Source organism: Ranitomeya imitator, chromosome 9, assembly GCF_032444005.1.
Source record: "Ranitomeya imitator isolate aRanImi1 chromosome 9, aRanImi1.pri, whole genome shotgun sequence".
Taxonomy (NCBI): domain Eukaryota; kingdom Metazoa; phylum Chordata; class Amphibia; order Anura; family Dendrobatidae; genus Ranitomeya; species Ranitomeya imitator.
This window is the reverse complement of record NC_091290.1, coordinates 140,189,124-140,206,706: the sequence shown is the minus strand read 5'-3', so window position 1 is coordinate 140,206,706 and position 17,583 is coordinate 140,189,124. Positions and strand designations below refer to the sequence as shown.

The 17,583-nt window shown below is 50.2% G+C and overlaps 1 protein-coding gene across 3 annotated transcripts in view; it reads right to left on the bottom strand.

The window, feature by feature from the left end:
• Nucleotides 1–17,583, bottom strand: part of CEP89 (centrosomal protein 89) — a 359,859-nt gene that overhangs the window by 51,824 nt on the left and 290,452 nt on the right. For all 3 annotated transcript variants that reach the window (XM_069739248.1, XM_069739246.1, XM_069739247.1), the window contains exons 9-10: nucleotides 10,606–10,656; nucleotides 9,340–9,423 (exon numbers count right to left, since the gene is read on the bottom strand). In XM_069739248.1, coding sequence (XP_069595349.1) covers nucleotides 9,340–9,423; nucleotides 10,606–10,656 — 135 coding nt within the window. The remainder of the gene's footprint in view (nucleotides 1–9,339; nucleotides 9,424–10,605; nucleotides 10,657–17,583) is intronic.

The following is a 17,583-nucleotide window of genomic DNA, read 5'->3' as shown; positions in this document are numbered from 1 at the left end:
GGGTTTTAAATTTATGATCGTTCGGGAGTCTCGCAAAGGTTTTTTTTTTATTGAAAACAAGTGAGAGTAATGGCCCTTGCCTTTCTGAGATGGGTACTGGGATTATTGCGTTTAACTCTAACAACTCCTGGATGTTTGTCCACATAGAGGAGTCTGAGAGCGGACAGGGTCGGGTTACAACAAACCTTTCTGCGGGACTGTTGGAGAACTGTAGCTTCTACCCCTGAGCAATTACCTGCAGAATCCAAGGATTTTGGGATATTTTCTGCCAACCCCCTAAAAATTTTTGTAACCGACCACCCACCTTGATGTCATTTATTCGGCTTTCCTGCACCTGCACTTGGGAAGATGGAGTCTCTACCCTTTCCACCCTTGGGATAAGGCCACCTCTCAGTCTTCCCTTTCCCCCCTGTAATCTGTCTTCTGACCAGGTTGGGATCTACGAAAGAGCTGGAATTTTTTAGTATTCTCCTCAGGGAACCCTTTCTTATTATCTGAGGCTTTTTCTAAAATGTCATCTAGAATAGGCCCAAATACTTTATTGCCTGAGAATGGGATTCCGCACAGTTTATTTTTTGATTGGATATCCCCTGACCAAGTCTTTAGCCAGATAGCTCTTCTGGCCACGTTGGACAAGGACTCGCTTCTGGCGGCGAAGCGCACGGATTCTGCTGAAGGGTCCGCCATAAAGCCTGTTGCGAGTTTAAATAAAAGGTAGAGATTTGAGAATAACATCTCTGGAAGTCTTAGCTTTGAGATGTTCCTCCAAATTATCTATCCATAGTTGCATTGACCGGGCTACCGATGTTGCAGCTATATTGGCCCGTATTATTGCTGCCGAGGATTCCCAAGTTCTCCTGAGCAGTCCATCTGCTTTGCGATCCATTGGATTCTTTAAAGCGGAGAAATCCTCGAATGGAATTGAGGTCTTCTTCGCCACCTTTGCTAGTGGAACATCAATCTTGGGAACTTCATCCCATACATATAATCCTCTGGATTATAAGGCAGACGGAGTCTGAAGTCTCTAGGTACTACTAGTCTCTTCTCCGCTTCCTGCCATTCATCCAGAATCAAGGAACGGATGTGGTTGTTGACTGGAAAAACTTTTGTGACTTGGGCATGTAACCCGCCAAACATTTCATCCTGGATCGAGGTCTCCTCTGGCGTGTCCTGTAAATGCATGGTGTTACGAACTGCATGAAGAAGCTCATCTGTATCTGCCGCAGAGAAGAGATATCTCTTCCCTCTGCCCAATGATCCGTCTCTTTCTTCCTGGTCTGAATCTTCCGAAATCTCTCCTTCGGAAGAAGGACTATACTTCTCTTGGCCTTCTCCGTGAGGTTTGCGGTTCCGACTGACTTGTCTGGGGAAGATTCAAGCTTGAGACGGATGCCTGAACCTCCTGACGAATCATTGTGCTCATTCTGGCTAATAATGCAGTCTGTTCATCACCCACAATCTTAGATGTGCACGACTTGCATAGTGGCTTCCGCCAATTTTCCGGAAATTTAGCAGCACATATCGGGCATTTACTTTTCCCTGATTTTTTCCTTTCGGGTGCGGGGATGGGAGGCTCTGCCTAGGATAGATAGAGATACATAGATATACTCCATAGATAGGGAAGTAGGGGGAGGGGTGAGCATTGTGGTATGGCTTAGTATAGCCCACTCACGTGCCCCTGAAGCTGGTCAGTCCCATCAGGTCTGGCCGTTTCCTCCATAGTGAGGACAGTTCTAGCCGTATAGCCGACTGCTCCCTGTCAGATGTTTATATAGGATTTACCTGGTTGATCCTGCCCTCCTTACCGCCGCTGCGGTTGACCGTGCTGTAACGCCTCATCCGAGGCCGGCGCTGCTGCTGGCGCCATGCTCCCGCGCTGGCCGCGACCGGAAGTGACGCGACCGGAAGTGACGCAGCCGCTGTACCCGGAAGTGGCCGCTTGGAAGCGGTCTCTGGAGAAAGCTGCGGCCGCATGCTGGAAGCGGCCGCATGCTGGAAGCGGCCGCCGCACTCACCCCTCGGCAGACAGGCTCCCGGACCGAGAGCCCCCTGAGCGGAGGAGACAGACCCGACCCCAGGAGCAGCGCTGCACTGGACCCCCCATAGCAGGTATCAGCCGCAGATGTTTTGCGGCAGGGAAGGGAAATGCTGGGCCCCCCGATCCCCACCATCTGCACAGCACGGTCGGAGGAAAAGCTTGCCGTTCCTATCCACAGTGGGACAGAAAAAACACTGGTGGGTGGAGTGGGGAGGGTCCTTTTAACCGCTTGTTGTTCCTGTCCCACTGAGGGTAAGAAGGACGTCCTCCAATGGTGCTGTCAGGTGGTGAACTGGAAAAACAGGATTTTTGGTTGCTTACCGTAAAATCTGTTTCTCGGAGCCTTCATTGGGGGACACAGGAACCATGGGTGTATGCTGCTGCCACTAGGAGGCTGACACTATACAAATAAAAAAGTTAGCTCCTCCTCTGCAGTGTACACCCTACCGACAGGAAGTAGGATATTCAGTTAGTGAGAAAGCAGTAGGAGAAACAACGTGTAAAAGAGAAAGAATAATATAATAATAATAAACTTTATCTATATAGCGCCAACAAATTCCACGGCGCTCCACAGATCAACAGCTTCAAACACTCAAAGAGTGTTCAAAGAACTCAAACGTAAACAGAGCTGTTCAACTTGGGAGGGTGCTGTGTCCCCCAATGAAGGCTCCGAGAAACAGATTTTACGGTAAGCAACCAAAAATCCTGTTTTCTCTATCGCCTTTCATTGGGGGACACAGGAACCATGGGACGTCCCAAAGCAATCCCTGGGGTGGGAAAAACAGATTTCCATCAGGTGAGAGGACTCACCACTGCCACCTGCAGGATCCTTCTGCCCAGGCTGGCATCCGCCGAAGCATAGGTATGGACCTTGTAAAGTTCGGCGAAACGTGTGGATGGAAGACCAGGTTGCCGCTTTGCAAAGCCGTCGGCGAAAGCCCTGTGACGTACCGCACAGGAAGCGCCGACTGCCCGGGTAGAGTGAGCCTTTATCTCAGGAGGGGGCACTCTGTTCTTGACCCGGTAAGCTTCCAAAATTGCCGTTCTGATCCAGCGAGCAATAGTCGCCTTGGAAGCCGGCAGGCCTCTACGCACGCCATCAGGGATGGCGAAAAGAGAATCCATCTTTCAGAAAGCGGCCGTGCTAGCCAGGGAGATTCTCACTTCCCTGACGAGGTCCAGCCTGTTCAACGATCGCTCCAGAGGATGAGGCGGAGCTGGACAAAAGGAAGGTAGCACGATGTCCTCGTTGAGGTGGAAAGGTGAAAACCACCTCGTGAAGGAAGGCGGAGGCCTGGGACCACCTTGTCCTGGTGGAAGATCAAGAAAGAAGGACGGAAAACGAAAACGCGGCGGATCGAAGTGATGGACCTGAGAAAAGCCACCTTCCGAGATAGAACTGACAGGGAAAACTCCCTGAGAGGCTCAAAGGGGGAACCCCTAAGAACGACCAGCACAACCTTTAAATCCCATGAATCCACAGAGGCCCTGTACAGAGGGACAGCGTGGGAACCTGGCCCTTTAGGGAACTAAGAGCAAAGCCGGAATCCAGTCCTGCCTGAGGGAGAACCAAATGGAAGGCAGGGAAAAGGACATATGTGAAAAACGGTTTGACTCGCACCAATGAAAGTAAGCCTTCCAGGTACGATAGTAGATCCTGGAAGACAAAGGCTTCCTAGCCTGGATTATAGTGTGACTCATCCGAGTCCAAAGAACTGTGGAGTCCACAGCCACGCCGTTAAACTGAGCGACCGATAATTCGGGTGGCAGATCGGACCCTGGGACAGCAGATCGGGTCTGTCTGGAGGGCGCCAGGGGCGTCCGCGAGAAGATTGACGATCTCCGCAAACCAAGACCTCCTGGGCCAATCCGGGACGATCAGAATGACCGGCACCCCTTCCGCCTTGATCTTTTTCGACAGCTTGGAAAGCAAGGGAAGGGGTGGGAACCAAAAGGGGAGCACGAACTGCGTTGACACACCACTGCGAGAGGATCGCGGGACCTAGGGAAGACTCGAGGGACCTTCCTGTTCAATCGGGACGCCGTGAGGTCCACCTCCGGAGTCCCCCATCGAAGAGCAATCCGATAGGAGACCTCCTGAAGTAAGGACCATTCCCCTGCTGCGAGGCCCTCGCGGCCGAGGAAGTCGGCGGCCTAAATGTCCACACCGGGGGCATGCACTGCGGATCTCACCAGGACCGTTGCCTCTGTCCAAAGGAGGATCCTGGAATCTCGGCCGAGGCCAGAGAACTCTGAGTCCACCCCTTGTGGTTTACATATGCCACTGCTGTGTCATTGTCTGTCTGGATTCGAATTGGCAGGCTGCTGAGAAAGATGATCCGGAACTCGAGGACATTGATCGGCAGAGAGGACTCCTGCGCCGACCAACAACCCTGAAAAGAACAGGTGACAAAGCCCCGCGCCTCCGCCGAGTAGGCTGGCGTCCGTCGTCACCACCTACCAGGGAACTGGAAGGAAGGATATGCTGTGAAGGATCTGCTCTGGGATAAGAGAAGTGACCTCGGCCACCAGTCGAGGAACCGTTTGAGCCGGGAGAAAGCCGTATCGGACGATGCAGGGAGAAGACAGACCTGTCCCCGTGATAGAATAGCCTGTTGAAGTCTTGAATGAAACGGGCGAAGGGAAAATCGCTTCCGATGTTGCAACCAACCTCCTTAGGACCTTTATGGCCCATCGGAAAGGAGGGGAGCCGAGAACACTGGAGCAAGCAAACTTCCAGACAAAGGCGGGATATCCTGTCTTCGGGAAGGAAGACTCTGGTCCGACAAGTGTCGAAGAACATGCCCAGAGATACGAGGCGCTGAGAAAGAACAAGACAGAACGTCTTCCTGATGACGAGCCACCCGCAACGGCTAGAGTGTCGGGGAAGATGGATAGACTTCCGGGAGCCTGAAACCGAAATTCCTGAGCCTCCATGAAAGCGATTACTGAACGAAGGAATATCATCCTGAAGTGTCTCAGACGAAACTTCCTGTTCAGCAATTTGAGATCCGGACTGGGACGAACCCTGTCGTCCTCTTTCAGTACAAAGAGATTCGAAGAGAAGCCTGTGAACCGTTGAACCGTTCCTATTCTGGGACGGAAACGATTACCCCGGATTTAAGGAGGAAAACAATGGCTGTAAAGAAACCCGGGAATAGACCGGGGGTCTCTTGGAGGTTGGGATTCGAAGAAAACGATCCCAGGGCCGTGAAATGAATCTATTTTGTATCCAGAGGATACAAGTTCCCTGGCCCATGCGTCCTCTACTGAGGAGACCCAGACGTCCCTGAGGAACAGGAGACGGCTGCCCAGCCTGGGAAACGGGCTGGGGTCTAGTCGTGGGTCATGCTTAGGTGGAACTTCCAGTCCTGGACCTGGAGAATCCACCTTAGGAGTAGCGGGAATGCCAGGAAGGAGTGAGTCCGAAGAATGCCTTCTTCTCTTAACGTGCCTGTGGCCTCTGCTGTTGCAAAGAGGAATCTGATGCCGCGAAACGACGAAATAAAGCCGAAAAGACCGAAGTTGTCGCCTAAGAAGGGAACTGGTGCCACCAGTGGCGTCCTTAATAATTTGGTCCAGCTTGGAACCGAAAAGACGTAATCCTTGAAAAAGGCAGACTTGAAAGGGACTTCTTTGATGACTCTTGAGCCAAACAGAGCGACGGCTGCAACAACATTACTGGACGCCTGAGCGGCAGAAGACGCGACATCCAGGGAACAAATTATTCCTCGGCGTGAGTAATCTGGATGGATGGCAACTTCCGCCAGCCGGTCTGGTGGAGCTCCAGCTTCAATGCCCCAACGGAGTTGTTTAGCCCCTTCGGATACAGACTTCGAAGCCCAAGTGGAAGCGAAAGCCGGGCATAGGGATGATGCGGCAGCTTCGAAAGCCGAATTCACAAAGGATTCCATGATCCTATCGATGGAATCTGTCAGGGTCGCCCCACCGGACAGTGTGAGGACTGTGTTGGTGGCAAGTCTAGCAGCCGGCGGATCCACAGAGGGAGAGGACGTTCTCTATCGCCTCTCATTCCGGTTGGCGATGAGATCCAGAGGAATGAGACTCTAAGACGCTTGCCTCTTTGAGAACGTCTGGTCGAATTCTCTCTGTCTCTGGCCAGAAGCTCCTCTATTCAGGATGAGGAGCGAATACTTTGGGAGGTAGTTTAGAACAGTCTAAACGAAACCGCCTGATCTACGGGTTCCGTAGAGGAATCTTTGATGCCACAGGTCAGATTGGACGCTCCAATTAGACTTTGAACCATATCCCTCATGTTATGATTTGGTTCGACTCCGGCCCCAAATTATCCTCCGAAGGCGCATCAGAGAAAGCCTCGCCTGACTCCGGGGCTCTGGGGAGGATCAGGGGGAAGTCGACCACAGAGAAGGACCGTGGGGAGAGATGGACCTAGAAGAGAAATCAGACCGGCGTTCCTGTCTGGATCTTTCGTGGCCTGTATAGGAAGACTCGGACGGAGCTTCTTGAGACCCGCTGGCCACTACAGAAGTCTGCAGGGGCAACCGATCGAGCACTGACAAGGGTCTGGGACACCCATGTGGGATCCGCTACTGATAGAGTCAGAGGTGAGGTCCAGCCTGGGGTGGGGACTTCGCTCTGAGGCGGAGCAGCGGGGGGGACCGTGGGCGGTTAACATGATGTTGGTTGTTGCAGGCCTGCCTGAGGGAAGCTTGCGGTTATAAGACGAACCCTGAAGGTGTTTCACAAAGGCACAGGCAAAAGTAGGAGGCCGGGAGCGACCTCCCTTAAAATTATACCGAAACGGGCCCGAGGGAAATGTCAGAAGATATGGGGACAGGGAGGGGGCAGGGGATTGTGTCAGTCTGCGGTGCAGAGCTACTCACGGCAGACGCTGAGGTTTCCAGATGGAAGGCTGCACGGCTTGGAAGATGCTCCTCAGGAATGATGAGAACAGGCAGACACATCTGGGGCACTCTCTTGTCCGAAACTTGCTGCAGGCCTGAAGAACAGTAGTGGGGAGATGCGAGGATGCCAGAAATTTGCGCTCTAAGATGGCGAAGAAAAAACGTTTCTGGCGCTGAAATAAGTAACTGTGGCTGCCTGGGGGTGGTGGGCGGGGCTTAACCGCCAGGCCAGGAGCACCGAGATGGCGCCGGTGGGCGGAGCTTGCCAATGATAGTCGGGCGCCCGAAGGAAAGGAAGTGGGAGGAGATGCGGCGCCGGAAGTAGGCCCCGGTAGAAGCCGGCGGCGGGTGCAGTGCGGACGCCGGGAAAAGCGGAGCGGTTGTCTGCAAGGCCGCTGCGCCGTGGCAAAAGGGGCACAGTGCAGCCGGAGGAGGAAGCGGCGCGGTGCCTGCAAAGCCGCCGCGCCAGAAGAAAACGGTGCAGCCGCAGGAGAAAGCGGCGCGGCTGCCAGCGAGGCAGCCGCACCGTGTCAGGAAAGAATAGTGCGGCCGTAAGAGGAAATCAGGTAGCCGCACCGGGACAGAAACAGCGCGGCCACAGGGGAAAAGGCAGCGGCTGCTGCACGGCTGCTGCGCCGGGTCAGAGCACAGTGCGGCTGGGGAAAGGCAGTGCGGCCGCCTGTAAGGCCAAGAACAGCGCAGCCGCCAAGGAAGTAGCGCGGCTGCCACGCGAATGGGGTGGCGACCCCCACCCCATGAAAAAATGTCAACCCGGTCTAGGCAGTCTGGAAAAATATCTTAAGGGACCCCCAAATGACTACCCTGGAACTGAGGACTCGGAGGTACTTTGGAATACTTACCTAAAACATCCCACGCCGTCCTTACTAACCTCATTCCGGGGAAAATATCAGACGTCCAGGGAGCTGATGGATGTCCTCGTCTCCTCCGACCGACAGGCTCTGGTGGGCGAGTGGGTGGGGGACGGAGGCAGGACCGGACTTCTAAGCACGCTTGTGTGCTAGGATCTTGATCCTGCTGTGGAATCTATGAGGATACGGGGTGGCAGTACACGCCGTACTCATAGTTCATAATGTGGGAGTACAGGTGTGACTGTTCACCCTGTATCCCTCTGGAAAATCTGAAAGGAAACGACGCACATTGAGGTAGATAAGGTTCTAATGAAAGACCCGTGTCCACCTCCTACTGACACTAAGCTAAACTGAATATCCTACTTCCTGTCGGTAGGGTGTACACTGCAGAGGAGGAGCTAACTTTTTTATTTGCATAGTGTCAGCCTCCTAGTGGCAGCAGCATACACCCATGGTTCCTGTGTCCCCCAATGAAAGGCGATAGAGAAAAGCCATTTCCATAACTGTGTGCACAATTTTCAGGTTGTGGGAATTTGAAGTGCTCCGTCAAATAGAGAAATGATTATTGTGAAGTGGATGAGCGGGCACAATAATCTACATTGCAGCACACACTGGCCATGACCAGTATCAATCCTGATCCATCCCCTGTATGCAGTACGACAGCCGGCGATGTAGAATCACTTAACACCTTATAGTCCTGAAGCAGGACGCTCCGTCTTGCAATGTAGAGTTACGAGCCGTATGCAGCACGGACCAGTCTGCGCAGTTAGCTAAACACAATGTGCCAAGGTTGCATCTGCCACAATCAGCCAAGGACAACACTTATGTGCGAGACGAATGAGCACACGCGTTCGCAGGTAACACTTCAAAGATGTAGCAAACCAGTGCGCCCATTTGTCTCTGTAGGTGAATGTGGCTTTCGGGGACAGTCGCATTGAGCGATCCAAACCACTGCGATCTTACTAGACTGAATGAAATTGAATTATTCCTATTTGAAAGCGGCTGCGCCAAATAGGATAGGGTATAACTTCCCGAATGGCTAGGGATCTGACAGCTGGAATCCATCCGGATTCTGAAACAGGGCTCTTTGCCCGTATGAAGAGAAGACAGGGTTCTTCAGATTCACGTTCTCAGATAGTTGGGAAGTTATCCCATCTGATCTTTGAAAAGGAGCCCATTTTTAGTACCCCAAATTGTCACCGCCTGTCTTGTAGCTCGGCATCCCAATCCTTGTCCTTGGAGATGTCAATCAAGCCAAACCCAGAGGTGCTGGGAAGCTTGATCTGACTCAAGGGTCTCCTGGTCCTTGACGGCAAAGCGATAAATTGTACATAGCGCACAAGTAATAGACATTTTTTTGCGAGATGAGGTGTCTGCTCAGGCTACAAAAGAGACTTTTAGAAAGCGAAGAAGAGGGGTCAGGTGGTGGTGGACAAAATCATTCGACAGGTCCCCTTTCAGCAATTATCTAATAATTGAAAGGAAAATCTCTAAATTTAGAAACGTAACCTAAACTCCTTTCACGAAAAGGTAAATCATGGCTCACCTCAAAAGCCAGGATCAGGTTATCCTTCTCATTAATTCGGTCTTCATAGGCGAGTAACAGCGGTGACAAATATTTCATATCCAACTGCAGAAGAAAGAAATTAATGACTAGAAGCTAATGGATGAATTTAAGGCAGCCAAGTCTAATATTACATATCAGCCACCTGCTAAAAAAAAAAGGGAATTAAATCTAAGACAAGCAGGGCAGGCGTTCGGGCCAGGACTAAGCATTTACCTGGGGTGCATTATACTATATGGAGGACTATGGGGGGTGCATTATTCTATATTGAGTTCTATGGTGGGTGCATTATTCTATATGGGTGCATTATTATTCTACATGGAGGACTATGTGTGGTGTATTATCCTAAATTTAGGGCTATGGGTCACCTTATACTATGTGGAGGACCATGGGGTATATTATACAATGTGGAGAACTATGGGGTGCATTAAACTATGTGGAGGACTACGTAGTACATTATACTAAACAAGCAAAATGCTGCCTATTCATCAAGTGATTGGATTTATGCCGGAACAGAAATTATTGTTCTCAGCAGCACATCGTCCAGTGAAAACTGCAGAAGTGCTGCTAATAACAGGATACTGTATGGGGACAGATTGATCTATTAGTGACAGCTCTGTCTCCATCACTGTTCTTCGGCCAGTTTAAAGAGGCCAGGAAACAAGCGTCGAATGACTTCAATATTGTCTATCGCGCTAGTTTAGCTGTCTGAAGTCAGCGCGTGTAAACACAATCGAAATGTTTCTTTGTTATGGTGCAATATGTCAGCATTTGGGGCCCCACTTTGTCTAAAACTGGCCCTGAACACAAGTCACCTGGTCAAAGTCTTGAATGGGACGGTAAGAAAATACAGTAAAATCGCTGGGCAATATGAATAATAGAGCGATTCAACCAGGGAGTGAAAAAAAAAATACTCAACAACATAAAAGTTCACATTCGTAAATGTAGGAGATTAGAGATTTTTGTATCTGAAACTTCAAAAGCTCAATATCAAGCTGTGAAAAGGTCAATGTAAAGGTTGCCTGTTCCTGCCAGAAATGTTTCCAATAAAATGACGGGTTGTTTGGGGGATGAAGGAAAAACGTTCAGACCTTTAACAGCTGACGTGCGCAGGGTTTCAGCAACAATTAGTCTCCCCCTACTTGTTCTGCAATAGGAGTCACAGACAGATGGCCGCCACAAGCTGCAACCTAGACGTGTTTTTACCCGCACCCATAATAGAAAAAAAAACAAAAAACAACAACTTACCAGCCACGGTGGTGGAGGTCCTCTGGAAGGTAATCCACCGATCCTTACATTCTGAAACCCAGATGAGAAGGAACAAATTTAACAGAGGGGTGTGAAAAAATGATAGCTACATTACATTGCATTCTTAAAATATAACAACCATTGTAAGGAACTGGCCATTATAAGACTTGTATCCCGCATTTTTCCTCTGCAGGCTTTATTTCTAAATTTCAGTTGCATCTAAGCTAATGGGTGTAGACTAGCTGCTATCATGTCTCCCATACAGACATGATGGATTCCTGCTCTCCCGTCTCTATGAAGAACATGCTCAGAAGTGACAGAAGAATGGAGGAGATTATGCAGCACTACTGAGCAATGTAACTGTGCCTCCAGCACTATGGAGAGATAAATCACTTACTAAAAAGCTGCAGCATCAGGAACACTATACAGCAGTATTGAGCAGTGTAACTGTGAATCCAGCACTGGGGTGAGAAATCACTTACTAAAAAGCTGCAGCATCTGATATTCATATAATGGAATACATGACAGTATCAAATCTGTCCACCTTCGCAATCATTAACGCTATCTGGACTTCCTGGGATTATTTCTGGGCTCAACAGAGAACCTTTTAGGACTACTGTACCCCTATTTCCCACCCCTTAATGTGTGCATGTCCTGTCTTGTTTGATGATTGTTAAATAAGAAATTTGAATTTCATAAGTGGATAGGGTTTGGTTTATTATGACATGAGGTGTAACAAATATATACAAATTTTTTATCTTGAACTTTAGACTTTTATTGTTTTAGTTTGCAACATGTTTTAATGCCACTAGAGGGAAATGTTTTCCATCAGTTAACCTTTAATGTACCCTATCCTCATTGATTCTATTCTTTGTCTATTTTGATTGTTAAAATCTTAATATTTTGTGGTTATTCTGATTGTGAAAAACTTACAAAAAGAGGGATTTTTGTGTACTCACCGTAAAATCCTTTTCTCTGAGCCAATCATTGGGGGACACAGACCGTATGCTGCTGCCACTAGGAGGCTGACACTAATTAATACAAAGAAAGTTAGCTCCTCCTCTGCAGTATACACCTTCCTGCTGGCTCTCAGCTAACCAGTTCGGTGCAAAAGCAGTAGGAGATCAATAACAACGTATGAGCATATAGCATGTCATATTATATATGAGAGTATAGCATGTCAGATTATAAAAAACGAGCATAAGCTAATAACAGGGTGGGAGCTGTGTCCCCCAATGATTGGCTCGGATAAAAGGATTTTACGGTGAGTACACAAAAATCCCTCTTTCTCCCTCGCCTCATTGGGGGACACAGACCGTGGGACGTCCCAAAGCAGTCCCTGGGTGGGGACAACATCAGATCAGGCCCTCTTGTAACCGCTACTTACAAGTGCGCCACCGCGGCCTGCAGAGTCCACCTGCCCAGACTCACATCTGTGGAAGTGTGGGATTTATAGTGCCTCAAGAATGCATGCGGACTGGACGAATCCGCAAACTTACAGGCGTGCCTTGCCGACGCCTGGTGCCTAGAACCCTCGATAGACCGGGAGATAGGCTGACATCTATCATGGAAGGACTCCTGGATGGTGAAATGAATCCACCAGGCTATCATGGCCGATGAAACGGCTAAACCTTTCCTAAAAATGTCAGGAAGCCCAAATAAAGCATCCAACCTTCGGAAGGACGCCGTCCTTGAGATGTACCTACTCAGAGCACTCACTTCATCCGGAATATGGGGAACTCATTCCATTTTTTGGACTGGTGCCGAAAGAGATGAGGGAAGAACTAAGCCCTCAGAACAGTGGTAATACAATACCACCTTGGTAACAAGGGATGGGGATGGCCTGAGGACAACCTTGCCTTGAAGGCAATAAGGGAAAATAAGGTCTGAAAGAGCAGAGCAGCTAGCTCCGAAGACTCGTCAGAGTGAGGATATCGCAGAGAAGAAAGGGCGACCTTCCCTGATAGTAAAGGCTGCCCAGATTAAAAAGAGTCTACTGTAAGATTCCTAGGAACATTAAGGTCCCAATGAACTAACGGTATGCGATAGAAAAGAACTACGTGTGAAAACTCCCTGTGAGAAAGTCCCTACTTGCAGTTTTGCTGCAATAAAGGCGGGAAGATACTAGCTCTGCAAACAAAAACTGCCGTGGTCAGTGCAGATCTCGGAGGATCACTGGGGCCCTTTCTGCTTCTGAAAGGCTTTCGGAAGTAGTGGAAGGGGAGTTATGGAAACTGGTACCACGGCAGAACCAGAGCGTGCAGAGCGATCTCGAGGCCGAACCACGAACTTGAGTACATTGGCGTTCAGTCTGGACGCCATCCAATCTACAACTGGAGAGATCCAGTGAGGACAGATCTGATGGAAGACTTCGGGGTGAAGTTCCCACTGACTTGAGGCGAAACCCTGACGGCTGAATTTGTTTGCCGTCCAGAGTTCTACTCCTGGGATATATACTGCCGAGATCACCGAATGATAGATCTTGGACAAACAGAGAATGTGATGTACCTCGGTCATGGCGCCTGACCGGGGGTACCGGCTAGATGATTGATGTATGGCACCGCCGTGGCATTATCCAATTGAATTCGGATAGGGTGACCCGCCAGAAGGAAGTGGACATGCTGTAGGACTACCGTTCGGATCTCCAGAGCAATGATAGGGAGAAGAAGAAGACGGCATTGGTAGTTACTAATAACCATTGAACCTGGAGAAAGGCCCTGGATGAAGAAGGAGCTCAGAGACTATCGTCTGTTTGACTTGCTGAAAACAAGCGGAACGAATGAAACCGCTCCATTGTCGTCTCATTTTTCCTTGAGGTCCAGGATCGGTCTTACTTTTCGTTCCCCTTGTTTGGAACCAAGATCCCTTAGATCTAGACTGTCCTGGACAACCCTTATACAATCCTTTGTTAGTCTCCCACTCAAAAGATTTGATTGGTCAGTTGTACCGTCTTCGGGAAAAGTGTGAACCAAGGTAGTTAAGGTCTCCAGCCAGGGGACCATTGCTCCAGCAATCCATGCGGCGGCTAGGGAGGATAGAGCGCTGAACCCGAAGACACAAGATGGAACGAACCAGATTTGTTATCTGACAGTCCGTGGTATTTTTAAGTGATGATACATCGGGTAGGGATACTGGTAGGTATACCACAGGAGATTCTACCCGGTCTGCCAAGTGGTAGAATGCGTGGCTGCATCCAGCAGGTCATAGTCTCTTGCCATCACCGCTCTTTTGACGGTGCAGAGATAAAAATTAGGAACCCTCGATCCATCAACCTCTTAACAGGGAAGTGGAGAGGAATTATCCGCCTTCTTGCATCATCCGCTAAATAGTGGTGATGCAGAGGGGGGTGCTCGTACGCAAAAAAAATGGGTGGCTCTGTACATCCACAGAGTTCAAATCTCCGGGTGGACAGGACAGGTTGTCTGGCTTTAGGCCTGGATGCAGAAGAGGATACATGGAGGCGACTCCATGTGCTCGTTTGTTGATGGTGTGGGGAGACTGGAGCCTTTTAAAGGACCCGTCGCCGTTAATCAGACCAGGCATGGCATCCCACGTAGAGGCTTCTGTCCAGTGAATCGCTTATCGGACTGAATGGCAAATGCTCTACGAGGGAGTTTAGTCTCCTTATGAGGGACACTGCGTAGTCTAGAGCAGAACCAGAGTCCTCGTCAATGTACCGAGATCGGTTGATGGTTCCTTCCCTGAAGCTCTGGCAATTCGCAATATCCAATCCATATTCAGAGTGTTGCGGTCATCAAATCATTGGTGAGGGAACAGGAAACGAAAAACTTTTGTTTTCTAGGTGCCCCTTTAATGCAAAAACCGTCGCCCCTGTGCCTGTATGTTTCTAGACGCCTGTACGTTTTTAGAATACTTGCAGCCCCTGCTAGCCGACGGCTCCCATGTAGGATAGAGACCATGTATATCGGTCCTGCAAGCACTCCGAGCCACAGAGGGTTCACAGAGAGATTCAATCTCTTGGTCAGAGAACCATGGTTGCGGTCAGTGACGAAGTCCACTGAGGGGAAACTAGGTACTCTGGGATAAGCTGGGGTCGGGGCGGAGGGCTCCTCGGATTTATCATGCGCCCTTAAGACTAGGGAATACTGGTCATGCGCCATTAAGAGTAGGGAATACTGGTCATGCGCCATTAAGACCAGGGAATACTGGTCATGCGCCATTAAGACCAGGGAATACTGGTCATGCGCCTATAAAGACAAGGGAATACTGGTCATGCGCCTTTAAGACCAGGGAAAACTGGTCATGCACCTTTAAGACCAGGGAATACTGGTCATGTGCCTTTAAGACCAGGGAGTACTGGTCATGCACCTTTAAGACCAGGGAGTACTGGTCATACGTCTTTAAGACCAGGGAATACTGGTCATGCGCCTTTAAGACCAGGGAATACTGGTCATGTGCCTTTAAGACCAAGGAATACTGGTCATACGCCTTTAAGACCAGAGAATACTGGTCGTGTGCATTTAAGACCAGGGAATGGCTTTAGGTACTGATGTAGTGCCAGGCGAGAAGCGCCAGAAAAGCCTTAGGGCGCGGCTTCCGGGATGCGGCCTACACATCGGCCGAAGCCGGGGGCTAAATTTTTTCAGCCGGCTGGAGCGTTACCTCAGGGAGGTGGGCCACAGGGAAGTGGCTGAGGCTGCCTGTCAGCATGTGGATATCCCTCTGAAGATGGATCCACTCACCATCGGTGCGTGTCCCGGCATGGAGCCGCCGCGGATGTGGGTTTCAGAGCTGTTCTGTGCAGCGTGGACGGTGCAGGGATGAACCTCAATCCATCATCCCTTTGTTAGGGAGGTGGAGAGGAACCGTCTGCCTCCTTGTGCCATCCGCTTTCACAGTGGTGGGACAGTGGGGGCTGCTTGGACGCCATAGAGAGGGCCTCAGTACATCCACGGAGTTCAGTCCGGGTGGACAGGGCCAGTTGTCCGGCATTAGGACTGGCTCCAGGAGAGGACACATGAAGGCGACAATCCATGTGGTCGCCTGCTGCTGGTGTGCGGAGATCGGGACCTGAAGGAACTGTCACCCCGGAAGTGAGCTCAGGCATGGGTTCCCACGTCGCAGGAGAGGGTACGGGGAGGTATACTCGCCATGCTCGCCTGCTGATGATTCTGGGGAGATTGGAGCCTTGGAAGGAAACGTCGCCCCCTCCCCGCAGAAGTGGAGTCCCAAGATGGCGCCCGAGATCTGCAGGGCTCTTCTCGTTCAGAGCGAGAAGCGCCTGAGTAGTGGGCGAGGCTCTGGCGATGGGCGGGGATTTTAACTGCGGCCTAGTCCGGATCAAAAAGCCGGGGACTAAATTAATGGAGCCTTCCGGCAGAGCGCGCCGGCGGCAGCGACGTACCGCCGAGTGATCGCTGCTGGCGTCCAGCCAGCGGTACCTCTCCCCAGGGACCCGGGCCGCACCTTCCCACACAGGCAGCGTGAGGAAGGAAACTACTCACTGCCACCGAGGAGAGATGCAGCCTCCATTGCGAGGGAATATGCTCAATCGATCCTCCCTTTGCCGGGGTATGGAGAGCGTCTGTGCTTCTTCATATATGCCTGCCACAGGGGACTTAAGGCTACTGTGGGGACTACATGACGCCAACAGGTGAGGGCTTGAGTGCGGAGGAGCCCAGGAGATGCACAAAAGAGCTATACTCTATGCGCTCGCCATCTTACAGGGGGAGATCGGGACCGTATAGGAACCGTCGCCCTAGTGTAGATTAGGCGTGCCCCAGTCGTCGCAGGATAGGTACGGGGAGGTATACTCGCCGTGCTCGCCTGCTGATGGTTCGGGGGAGAGCGGACCCTAGAAAGGAATCCGTTGCCCCCTTCACTCCGTTAATTAAAAAATAAAAATTTACAGAAAAGTAAAAAGTAAAATAAAAACGTTGGGGTCTGAACTAGACCTATGTGCCTCCTATAGACACTAAGCAAGAACTGGTTAGCTGAGAGCCAGCAGGAAGGTGTATACTGCAGAGGAGGAGAGAACTTTCTTTGTACTAATTAGTGTCAGCCTCCTAGTGGCAGCAGCATACACCCACGGTCTGTGTCCCCCAATGAGGTGAAGGAGAAAAAAAATCTGCAGCATGGAGGACACTATACAGCAGTACTGAGCAGTATAGGTGTCAATCCTGCACTAGGGCAAGATAAATCACTTATTAAAAAGCAGAGCTGAGCAGTGTAGGTGTGAATCCAACACTGTTGTGAATTCTGCTTTTGGGTTCCCTCCGGTGGTTGTAGGTGGTAATGCAGTTGTCCCTGAGGGGCAGTCCTGGTCAGGTGTTTCTGCTGATTGCAGTTCTGACTGGGGTATTTAGGTGTGCAGGATTCATTAGTCCTTGCCAGTTGTCCATTGTCCTGGGAGGTTTTGGATCTTTGTCTGGTTCCTCCTGCCTGGCTGCGAAATCAGCAAAGATAAGTGTCTGGTTTTTTGTTTCTTTGGCACACATGCTGTGTGCATAATTATTCAGTGCTATTCATTTGTTTTCTCTTGTCCAGCTTAGATTGTGTCAGTGTTTTCTCAGTCTTGTTGGATTCTCAGGAGATGCAGATATACGTTCCATGTCTTTAGTTAGATGGTGGAATTTTTTGTATTATCTGCTGTGGATATTTTTTGGAAGGGTTTTAATACTGACCGCTTAGTATTCTCTCCTATCCTTTCCTATTTAGCTAGAGTGGCCTCTTTTGCTAAATCCTGTTTCCTGCCTGCGTGTGTCTTTTCCTCTACTACTCACAGTCATTATTTGTGGGGGGCTGCCTATCCTTTGGGGTTCTGCTCTGAGGCAAGGTAGAATTCCTATTTCCATTTATAGGGGTATTTAGTCCTCCGGCTGTGTCGAGGTGTCTAGGATTTGTTAGGCACACCCCACGGCTACTTCTAGTTGCGGTGTTAAGTTCAGGATTTACGGTCAGTATAGTTTCCACCAACTCCAGAGAAAGTTTCATGCGGCTCCAAGGTCACCGGATCAT